Below are 12,262 nucleotides of genomic sequence, written 5' to 3' on the forward strand. Positions count from 1 at the left end.
GGACTGGAATATCTCTCTTCTGAGGAAGGGCTTAGACTCCTGGGTCTGTTTAGCCTGGAGAAGAGAGGGGTGAGAGAAGATCTTACCAATGTTTATAAATATCTAAAGGACAGGTGTCAAGAGGATGGGGCCAGCCTCGTTTCAGCTACAGGACAAAGGGCAACAGGCACAATCTGGAACACAGGATGTTCCATCTGAATATAAGGAAAAACTTCATGACTCTGAGGGTGGCAGAGCACTGGAACAGGCTGCGCAGAGAGGTTGTGGAGTCTCTTTCTCTGGAAATATTAAAAATCCACCTGGATGCAATCCTATGCAACCTGCTCTAGGTGGACTTGCTTTAGCAGGGGGCTTGCATGATCTCCAGAGAACCTTCCAATCCCTAACATTCTGTGACTCTGTTATTTCCTCTTGCCCTGTCACTTGTTGTCTGGGAAAAGAGACTGACCCCTACCTGTTCTGCCAATGACCAGGGCCAACAAAAATGATAGCAGCAGCAGGAAAATGAACCAATACACAGACTGTATTGTAGACAAGAAGGACATTCCATGAATGATCACTGGGGGTACAAACAGATCAATCAGCTGGTACATAATCAACGCCACCCCGCTCAGCTCCAGGAGAGTCAGGAGGTCTTCCCTGAACCAGGACACTCTGTGAAGTGCACTCCACAGACAGACACTCCTGACTCCCTGCCAGTGGTCCCAGCTTTTATCCCCAAGCAGACCCCTGACCTTTGTCAACTCACTGCGGGACCCCTGGGGCTCATTTCCCTTCTGGCTCTCCCTGCAGGGCCGGCCGCACCCTGGGGGGAAGCTATAAGGCAAACTCACCCCCTCTGTATGAAGGGCTGTGGGAATCACCCATATGGCAACCTTAATGTGGGGCTCAGGGTTCAGACCCCAGCATTTCACTATCTCACTACAATGTCCTTTCAGGGAGTTGTAGAGAACAAGAAGGTCTCCCCTCAACCTTCTTTTCTCCAAGCTAATCAACCCCAGTTCCTTCGGCTGCAACTCATAAGTCTCAGAATCTAGACTCCTCACCAGCTTTGTTACCCTTCTCCAGCACCTCAATGTCCTTCTTGTAATGAGGGGCCCAAAACCGAACGCAGTATTCAAGGTGTGGCCTCACCTGTGCTGAGTTGTACTCAGCAATCACTTCCCCGGTCCTGCTAACCACGCTATTCTGGTACAAACCATGATGCTATTTGTCTTCTTGGCCGTCTGGGCACACTTCTAGGCTCATAAGGATCTGACTGTGACCAACACCCCTGGGTCCTGTTCCACTGGGCAGCTTTCCAGCCACAGTTCCCCAAGCCTGCAGTATTGCATGGGGTTGTTGTGACCCAAGTGTAGGACTCAGCCCTTGGCCTTGTTGAACCGCATGCCGTTGGCTTCGGCACATCGACCTAGCCTATCCAGATCCATCTGTAAAGCTTTCCTACCCTCAAGCAGATCAACACTCCCACCCAACCTGGTATCATCTGCAAACTTACTGAAGGTGCACTTGGTCCCCTCATTCATCATTGATAAAGATATTAAACAGCAGTGGCTCCAGTACTGAGCCCTGGGGACACCACTTGTGACTGGGTTCCAGCTGGATTGAACTACATTCACCACTCTTCGGGCCCCACCAGCCAGCCAGATTTTAACCCAGCAAAGCATCCAAACCATGAGTATCCAGTTTCTCCAGAAGAATGATGTAGGAAGTGGTATCCACAGATTTACTAAAGTCTAGGTAGACAAAATGCACAGCCTTTCCCTCATCCACTAAGTGGATCCCCTTGTCATAGAAGGAGAATACAGAGAAGAATGCTGCACTGTATTTTTTCAGACTGATTTGTTTAAAATACAACACAAAAACAGGGCAAGGAAAGACTTCTAAATCAGACCTTTGGGCATTTGCTGTCGTTTTCTCCCCTTGTAACCTCATTATGTACTCATTTGGAAAAAAGCCTCTGCAGAAATAGATCCTCATCGATCCTCATAGTCCACACTATACCTCTCCCTGTTTCTCCTTTTCCTTCTTTCTCCAGCACACTCTCCCTGTTTTCCCTCTGTGCTGCAGATTTATAAACATTCTTGTTGGTGCACCAAAAAAAGTGCAAGAATGTGACACAGGAGTCCACACATAAATAAATATCCATGGAAACTTTGAACCTACAGCTAGCTCGCCTACAGACACCCCAGTGAAAGACATGGGTTTGGGAACATTCCTGACTTGATTAACCTAGTGCAGGACTAATGAGGAGGGCAGGAGGGTAAGGATCGGATTTTGAAATGGAGGAATCCCTCCAGAAATCACACAGATTTTAGCAGGAGAATCAACACTAAAATATCAGGGATAAGCTCAGCCTGTTGCTGTAGTGCTGTTTGTCTTTCAAACGTGCATTACATTTGTCCTACAGCAAGGTCTAGAAAATCCCTACTTTTTAGCTAGAAGTGTAACAGATTCCTTCTGTCCTCCAGGGATCAGGGACAGAGGATGATTAAAACATGCATACAATTAGGATCACACTTAATTTGTCTGCTAGAAATCACGAGGTGACCAGATGTGGATAAGCACAGCTGAAATGTACCGCTAGCGATTTATAATTGTCATACACAATTCTGGGAATGCTGAAACCTGACTTTGTGCTGGAGTCTCTTCAACCTTCAAATAGTTTTCTTACAACGATGAACAAATAGCCTGATGTGCAGACAATGTATCACTGTTTTATGCGATGCTTTGTTTGTGTGTAAAGGCCATGGAAAGAATCAAGCAGAAATGGAGTGTAAACGCCAAGGAAAAACCCACATCTTGCAGGCTTGGCGTTTGGAGTCTGGAGGTGAGGAATGATGACCAAAGAATGAGTTAAAAGTGGAAGAACTGGTGTAAACAAATAAAGAATGTTGACAATGAATGAGAAGCAGATTCAGAGAAGTTGAGTATGTTCAGTATGCTAGATTAGCTCAGTGCAAGTCCTGCTTACATGGCAGTTGGCTGTCTTTGAGTAACCTTGGCAGTCTCAGAGGATTAGCATCTCAAAAACACAAAATGTGCTTCTATGGTTCTTTTAAAAATATTTTTCCTTAGAAATGCAACCCCTTCCGGCATCAGATATGTCTGTTTTTCTCTTTCCACCTACTTATCCTCCAGGATACATATTTATTGTAACTTTTGCAAATACGTCTCTCCTCTCAGCCCACATCTCCTTTGCGATGTTCCTCTGCCTCCAACACACATACATACACCCTGGGGTTGTGATGCAATGCTTATATAACAGGACTCCCTCTTCAGCTGTAAGAGCTGCAGATGTTACAGGAAATTTCATATGGGCACCACTGAAGTCAGGATAATTAACTTTCAGTATAGATTAGTCTGACCGAGGGTAAAATGTCATCTTTTCATGAGACAGAAAAATGCCAGTGCAATAAATCACGGTCAGTGTTAGCACTGCAGTCCAGAGCAAGTGTTAGCTGAGCTACCATGCATTTCTCACCCTCCTCTTGGGCTTCACCTTCCTAATCTATGAGAGGTCACACACTGCTGATGCTGTGGTGCAGGACCCCGAGGGAGTGTTGCCAACAAGCCTCTGGCACAATGTCAAACACGCCGGGGGTAGTAGATGGCTTCCTGAGCCCTGCTCCCTCCCGTGCCCCGAAAGCCCACAGCGCTGGCACCGAGCAGAGCATTTCCCCCTCTCCTTTATGTGCAGAGCTGTCCTACACAACATAATGGGAAGTATGAAGCTGCACATGGGGAAAACCCAGCTGACTCAAACTGTGGTGAATGTCCTGAGGAACGAACACACCTTTGAGCCTCTGCCTTCCCACAGACATGGAAAGCAGCATCTGCAAGTGATTTTTGCTGATGCCTCAGTCCAGCAACTCACATACTTGAAGGACCTTGCTAACATGCGACTGAAATGGAAACTTCGTGATCAAACCTCCTCAACTGAGGGATATGTTCACTTTAATGAGTTCTGAGTTGCCTGAAGAATCCAAAGTCAAGTGCAGAAAATTTAAGTGATGTGTTTTGCTTCCTTGACCTGAATGGAAATGCTGCAACATTTCATACCCATAACATGGCCAGTATATCTGCTTGAAGGCTGTGACACGCTGACTGCACAGATGGTTGGGCAACTTAATATTTCTCCATTTGATAATTTTGTAATTATTTTGTGTGTAAACATAAGGTGCAAAAGCAACCTCTTAAAGTCAGAGACACAATCTATGTACTGAGCTGTGGAGCTCAATCTACATGCTGAAAAGTTAAAGCAGCCCTGTTCTGCACTAACATTTAGCAGGGTACAAACAATCGCAAAGCAACATCAAGTGTTACTACAGTTTCACATTAAATCACAACCCCTCTTCAGAGAAGGAAGTGTTGTTTCCAGTGCTCATTCTCCTTTATGAAACCCAGGAGCTTTGTGTAGCTTTATGAGGTAACAGGAATGTTTTCCCAGTAGTGACTAAGTAGGTAATCTTGATGCGGGAAACGAGTTAAAAGTGATGGAAACAGATTAAAGCTATAGATTAAACAAAGGTATGATGTGTTTTATAGGACCTCAAACTGCAACTTCATCTTATAGAAACCATGAACAGCCAATACATTAAGGACTAAGAACACCAATACACCAAGAAACTGAGACCTTAGTCTTAATGTTGCTTCCCTTGTACATCTGCTGAATGAAGAAGCTAGATGAAGTAAATGAAAAAGGTGACTGCTGATTTTTGAAGATATACACTGTATACCTGATATATCTGTATTTGTGTGTCAAACACCAAACCCTTCACAAACCAAGGCTCAGCACTTTTGCACATGAAGCAGGGAAATAAATTTCTAGGATGTTTTTGGTTTAACATATGCTACTTCATGTTTCTTTCCATTGCTCTGATAACATATGCTATCTGCTTCTACTGAGAGACATACTGAGAATTACAGTTTAGAAATACGATACACATATAAAGGGTAGTAACCATTAAATTTAGAACTGGCAGCAGCTCTTTCTCTCTGCTTCTGAGTGTCTGAGTGGGATTCATCTCTCAGTCAAACATCAACAAGGTAGATGTCCAAGTGAGAGCTAATCAAACAGGTCTCCATCACAGGGAAAGGAAACTGTCCTATGGAGATGGCTATCACGTACATATCTGAGAAATAAATACATGCCATGTTATCCTTTGCTCTTATATGAAAAGCTGGGCTCTATTTTCTGCTCTTCTCCCATATACCACGAAGCCTGCTGCTATACTCTTGCTAACCATTTAGGTGCCTGGGTTCTGCTGAAAGTGACGCACAAATACAATCCGAAAATAGTTGTTACTTGGAAATAAAACTTATTGCTAGCTGATGTACTGACAAGATCTCTCAGCTCAAAATTCCTCCAGCCACTTGAGAAGGGCAGAGGCATCTACGTCTATCCATGTGAGCACAGTGTCAAAGAGGTAGTCAACACTCACTACCTCAACCACTAACTAATCATGAAGGAACCTTGTGAAGATCACAAGATTGGCATAAAATGTCATGAATTCTAGAAAAGTTGAAACAGGACCCTTAGAATCTTAGCTGTTTCTGAACACAAAGGAAGAGGACACTCAGCTTCTACTGCTAGAGAACTTTATTGATGCACACTGATTAATCTCAAGGACCTCTGTATGATTCTCCTGGGGTCTGCTCAGTTGCAGTGTGATGATGATACGGCACAAAAGTGTGCCCTTGGCACCTGGAAGCATCATACCTAACATGAGCAAAACTATCATTTGTCATTACAAGTCCCCTCTCGATTAATCTCCCCAGATCTCATTTTGCAAATGTAAAGGTCTAATTTGCACAGATTTGCAGCTTCTCATCACTCCAAGACCTCAACCTGCAAGGGCTTGCTAGGGAAGAGCATCAGGGGTTGTGCATGTACTCCAGGAGGTGTGATGCAAAGTTGCTTTTGTCTCCATGGAATGAAGATACTTTTAAGGCACCTTGTTTGAGAAGGAGAAATTAAAGTTGTAAAAATTACCAAAGTCTGTGGCAAGCTCCACCTTAGTGTGTGTGCGAGTTTAGGTGGGGGTCCTGTGTTATTAAGGACCCAGCTAGCAGCATCACAGCCTGCTGCATGGTGCAGTGCACTCAGGGAAAAGAGAAGGTCTTTGGCTGAGCTAGACTGAAAAAATTAGGTCAGAAGCCAGTGTACCTCCACTGAATGGTTGCATTTATTTAGGATAATTTTCAATCATATCACTTACTCCCTCTGATGACTTTTTCTTCTGGTTTGTCTGCCTACTCTTGGAAAAAACGACACAAAACCCCAAACAAAAAAAAATCTAAACCACCTATATGTTGGAATATGTATGTGGGACTCATTGTCAAACACATTTTTCAATTCATTATGTGTGAAGCCATTTGCTGACAAGATTACTTTCTTACCAGAATGTAACTCTCAAATTTATTTTCTTTACAGGAAAGTCTCTTGGACATGGAGCTTTTGGAAAGGTGGTACAAGCATCTGCTTTTGGAATTAAGAAATCACCAACATGCAGAATAGTTGCTGTGAAAATGCTGAAAGGTATCTTGCTGCAAAGCTGAACTGGAAAAAAAATGACATCTTGTACAGTGTCCCACTTTTAACATGATTCTGTCAGAAGCAAGAGTGTTTGACATTATGCCCCCACCAATACATCTCTGAAGTCTCCAAAATAGGTACACGAAGTTTCAGGTCCAGCACAAGTGAAATGGCAGAACTATGAAATAAAAAATGCATTCACAACAAAAAGGGTGATAAATTGTCACATGACAGACACAGTTTCAGATGTGGTGAGAACCTGATTGCCTAATTTTTTTTTTTTGAAAAGCTGGTTCCACTACTTCAAATGTCTGAAATAATTAAAGACTCACTTTGGTAGGAGACATTAGATTTCCTGCTTACCCTGTGTTGCACCATTATGCCAGACTGACCCTATACTGAACACTTGAAATTTAATTGAAAATTAAATGTAATTGAAATTGAGCTGAAGCACAAGGCATCCACCTTGATGTGAATACACTCAGATGGAAGCTTTCATATTTTCCTTAGTCATTAGTTCCAATAATTAATCATCTAATTGTGAAAAACAGGTGCCTTATGTCTAATTTGCATCTGACTTTCGCTTCTCACTCTAACCTTCTCCAGTAGATTCCATAATGATTTGTCTTCATGCAGGCCCTTTTAATAAGCTAGACAGATTAGGCAGTTTAAATGTTGGAGTTGCTGTGCAGCTGTGTCCTCTCCGAACCATCTGCAGATCCACCACACGGTGTTTAGGATGCTGACACCCATTGTGAAATGGATTTGTCAGCACTGTTCATACACCAGTGGTCTTCCCAAAGTGAAATTATCTCCGAGCTATTCACTGCCACTTCTCTCATTGGAGCAGAAGGGACAAAAGCCCTCATCAATTTGAAGAGAAGTTAGCAGGCAGGATGATAGTCAGCCATAGCCTGCAGCAGCTGAATGTTGTCACCCAAAGTCCTACAGTCAGTCCCTTCAATACTCAACCTGAAATAGTTTCTTTTTCTTGCCGACACTGACCTGGCAGCTGTACTCTGTGTAGGGTGTGCCCATTTGATGCTGTCCTAATAGGCTTGTTCTGCAATATAATATCAAATGTGATATCCAGGGGCATCGCCAAGGAGGAAATTTGCTGCTGAGAGAGTTGCAAACCCTTCTCCTCTCTCCTGATGCAGAAGCACAGAAATACCCTGTTGGTCGATGCCAAATGATCAACTACCCTGCAGCAAGCAAGTCTGGAAAATGGGAGGAAACTAAAGCTTTGGTCCCTGTCCAGACCTTCTGCAGCTCTGGGCCATCTCTGTCACTGCTCTCAGTGGATGACCCGTCATTTGGGTCACCACCTGACTCCTGAGTAAACTGAGCTGTTTTGCCAACGTGCAGACATGTGCTGGCTGGGTGGTCTACCAGATTCAATGCCTTATGTACAGCAGCAGGCTTCTTGTGCCAGCCGGCACCATCAAGGAGTCAAGAGCTGCTCCTGGAATAGATGGAAGCAAATGGCACCTACAGGAAATCTTCATGGTGGAATTCATGACTGCATGTGCTGGGTAGACACTTGTACCTAGTCCCCTTTTTTGTCAGTGCGGGGAAACAACAGTTCATCCCGTTCTAAGGCAGATCCCTGCACATGGTGAGCTGAGCACTTGTTTAGCTTTGTAGGTTGTGAAGACAGCCTGTTGTGACTAGGTCCTGTATAGGTATCTTCACTATGAACACCTAAAGTTAGGGAAGGTCTGCCCTATTCCTTGCGTCCTCACTAGTTTATCCAGGAACTTTGCAGTCATTCATGGGCTTTGCCCTCATAGAATTCCTGTGAGGTGAAGGGAAAGTGTCACCACCTCTATGGATGAACAGTGGATCACTGGGACAGATTTTGTGTGGGACCACCATTCATTGTTGAAACCAAGCCCTTTAAGACCTAGCTGTATGTTCTTTCCACTGCATTTTTCTTACTCTTGGTGTCACCAAACTGAAAAAGTCCTTTTGGGTCCTTTTGGGGTTTTTTTTGTTGTTTTTTTACCAAAATAAAATCCTGCAGAAACATATTTGCTTGGAGGGATGTACAACGCCAGTGTATAACAGAAAACAGAAACTTTTGGGGTTTGTTGTAGGATTTCTTCTGTCATTACTATTATTATTAATGCTGATTATAACTAGTAAGGGTGAGATGCGGTCACCTAGCTTTAACCAATTAAAATTGTATTTCTCTGGTCTGTCTTAATACTCAGGACTTCTATAATGAGCAGAATCAGACAAGCATCACCAAGGGGTGGTTCATCTCTTCTCTGTATAGATTGCTAAAGGTGATGGCTAAATCAGCCTCTGGAAATGTTTTGCTCTTGCTACTGGCTCCTGGAGATGTTGACTAGCTCAGGCTAGTACATAACCCTTAGACAGATGAATTCAGGTCAGCTGAAAAATACTCTAGATAGAGTTAATTATAGTCTTGAAATCCCTTTTTATTTGTTCTTTCATTTTTTGGCTAGAATGACAAAACTATTCATGTGAAAAAAATTTCTCTCAGTTCTAAATATAACAGAGTCTACTGGGAGGAAGTTGAGTGCCTAACTCTTATTATGGGTTTTATTGCGAGTAAGAGGATGCTGAGCAGGGAGGAATAGAAAAAGAACATCAACACATAAAGTGCATCCAGTAATGGAAGTTCTTTCAATAGAAAGTAACAAGAAGTGATAAAGCTCAGCAGGACCATTTTTTTGCCATTTCACTTTGACTTTATTTTGTATTTGCAGAAGGGGCCACAGCAAGTGAGTACAAAGCACTGATGACTGAGCTGAAAATCCTGATCCACATTGGTCATCATCTCAATATTGTGAATCTGCTGGGAGCTTGCACGAAAAACGGAGGTAAAATATCTGCACTGCACTGAAAATGGGATTGGATCACCTCCCAGTAACAGTCAGTTGGTTTTGTTGGTTTTTTTTTGTCCAGAAATCAAGTTATTAACTTGAAATATTGGAGCTCATCCTGTGGTTGGTGGAAAAGAAAAAAAAAATAAAAGAGGAAAACAGTCTTTTAGTCATTTAATCAAGTGACTAAACATTTTCTCTACTTAAACTGTCCTCTAGTATTAAAATGAGAAGTGTGAATTTAGGACCATGCCACTTGTTGTCCTTATCTCACTCACTTCACGGCTCAAGTTAAACAGGATCTGTCAAGGCTGGAAACAAGTGATACTGGCTGTTGGCCCCCAACAATGAATCACAAGGCAACTGCTGTAAAATCCTTCATGATATTCCACTAAGAAAATCAAAGGGCCAGTACGAGCAATCGTTTGTTTTAGATATGTCACCTATTCTAGGTCAACAAGCATGTGTGGGCTGCAGGACTCCAGTCTGAATGCAGGCTGCTGGAAGAGGAAATGGAGGGTCCCTCAGGAGCCAGGTTCATGACCCATCTTTCAAAAATTAGGCCCTTCCCTTATTTCCAGAAACAGTGTTGTTTTCCTAAACATGTCCAGTGTCCTTCAAGCAGCCTTCTACTTCATTAGGACATACTGTTTTTCTGGACTCAAGTTACGTCTGTGGGTATGAAAGACTTTTATTCTCAGAACTGATGCTGACTTGTATTGCTTTATGCTGCTTAAAATGCACTTTCCTTTTGCCCAGGACCTCTGATGGTGATTGTTGAATACTGCAAGTATGGGAATTTATCAAACTACCTGAAGAGCAAGAGGAATTTTTTCTGCCCTAACAAGGTGAGGAGGCAGATGCCTCTGGTAGGGTTCATCTTACTAACCTAAGTGTCAGTAATGTAGATGTCAGCCTCTGAGCTGAGTCTCCTTACACTCTCTTCTGCCGAAGGAGAGAAATGGCTTTTGGGTGCAGTTCACCTGACCTATTTTAATATTTGGTGTGGGATGCGTTGTGCCAACAAAGGACTTATTTCTCTCCCCTGACTGTGCAAGGGAACTGCTGTGAATAATTTGGATGGAGCCATCTAGAGCGAGAGGAAGTGAATCCCATCCAAAGTGTCCCCACATGCTCTCACCCACCGCTGACAAACCCATTCCTAGAGGCTTGTGTCAGCGAAGCCAAAGGAAGTGGTTTTGCCCACTGATTTCAGTGCTGCTGGGAACACAACCAAGATAATACCATTTAAAGCTCATATTCCAAGACACCCTAATGTTCAGAGATTTGCAAGTAATCTTATTATTGTTGTGTGAAGAAAAGGGCTATCAAGAGGAGAAGAGATTACAGTCTTGTCCTCACATCCCACAGCCCTCTGAATCAAATCTAGGGTGGGTTTCTTGTTACAAACCTGAACCCAGATGTGCCAACTATATCCCTGCTTGTGAACTTTCAGCAAAATCCCTCAAAGGATTAAGGGCTCTGAAGTGGGATTTAGGAGCCTGGACACAGAAAAGCAGTCCTCAAAACCTCTTCTCAGCTGTGCCAAAACCTCAGCAGCATCTCCAAGTTTTTTTCATGAGAGCTCTGCAGGAGGGCGCACTCTGGAGAACATCCCCACTCCAGGGGTGTTCTCAGGGACATCACTCCAGGGATATCCAGGGCTTTGGCTGAGTCTCTGTTCGTAAGGCTGTCCATGTTGGACTCGGCATGAGACACAGCAGCCACCTTCTCCAATGTGCGGTTGTTGGCGCAGGATGCTCAGCAGGGATCATGGCCATGCAGGGTCCACCCTGGGGGGAGACAACCCCATTCTCCCAGCAAGAAGTGTGCCCAGAATCAGTGCCTCGGCACCCCTGGGAAGGAGGAGGGAGCGAGGGAGGGCACCTGGCTCTGCACCAGCATGTGCAGGGCAGAGGTGGTCACAGGGCAAGAGGAAAAGGAAGAAGGGGCAAGATCATGGCCAGGCAGCTAGTCTGCTCTCCTGGTAGCAGTGAGAGAACATTTAAGCATTTTCAATACAGTGTTGCGTGTCCCATTAAGTCGTCATTGGCTGTAGCATGAAAGCATTGGATAAAGGTATTGGGGAAGAGAGGCAGCTACTTCCAACAGCAGCTGTATTTCCAACACAAAGTGTCCTTGTTCCTTGTTGGGAGGGCTTACAGCCCCCCGCCAAGCACTGTGCAGGGACAGCTGGTGCTTTAATCAGCCTGGGACAAAAACTTGACTGTTTTGAAAGGTCTGGGACACCTACACCATGGGCACCTCCTCAACTCATCCCACCATGTGTTTCTGACTACCAGAGAGAAACAGGCCCTTTCAAATGTCTCATTTTAAGCTGAGATGAGCCATAGACCAGTGGATATGTCCATCCATGGACCCTGAAAATCCTTCACCACATCAGACGTAGCCTGCCAACCAGGTTGCCCCAAAATCATATGCTCATGCTCCCAAGCCACCATGTTTCTGCCCTCTGGGGACGGCAACCTTGGTGGAGTGCAGCCCTGTCACCAACCCCTGTCCACTGCAGTGCCACTGGACACCCACGCTCGTGGGAGACGTGACTGCACGTGCCATGGACCAGCATTTTCCCCTGACAGAAAGGAGACAGAAGCCTGACTGTGTTCCTCTGCCACCCCCTCATTTGCTCTGAGGTAGCACCTCTTCTCCTCTGTTTGTTTAAAGGACTCCTCTCTGCAAGGAGAGCCAATGAGAGAGAAAAAGGATAGTGAGTCAGTGGAAGGCAAAAAACAAAGGCTGGCCAGTGTCACCAGCAGCGAGAGCTTCGCGAGCTCTGGGTTCCAGGAAGATAAAAGTCTGAGTGAAGTGGAGGAGGATGAAGAGGGTAGGTATTAATTCCTTCCTGTCC

The 12,262-nt window shown here is 44.4% G+C and overlaps 1 protein-coding gene across 1 annotated transcript in view; it reads left to right on the forward strand.

The window, feature by feature from the left end:
• LOC103770961 (vascular endothelial growth factor receptor 1-like) overlaps window positions 1-12,262 on the forward strand; it is a 99,495-nt gene that overhangs the window by 73,468 nt on the left and 13,765 nt on the right. Inside the window, 4 exon segments of the mRNA XM_008938239.1 lie at window positions 6,437-6,541; window positions 9,277-9,390; window positions 10,153-10,241; window positions 12,079-12,238. Of these exon segments, the coding sequence (XP_008936487.1) occupies window positions 6,437-6,541; window positions 9,277-9,390; window positions 10,153-10,241; window positions 12,079-12,238 (468 nt within the window).

The sequence above is a fragment of the Merops nubicus genome, unplaced genomic scaffold (genome assembly GCF_000691845.1).
Source record: "Merops nubicus isolate BGI_N331 unplaced genomic scaffold, ASM69184v1 scaffold6474, whole genome shotgun sequence".
Lineage (NCBI taxonomy): Eukaryota > Metazoa > Chordata > Aves > Coraciiformes > Meropidae > Merops > Merops nubicus.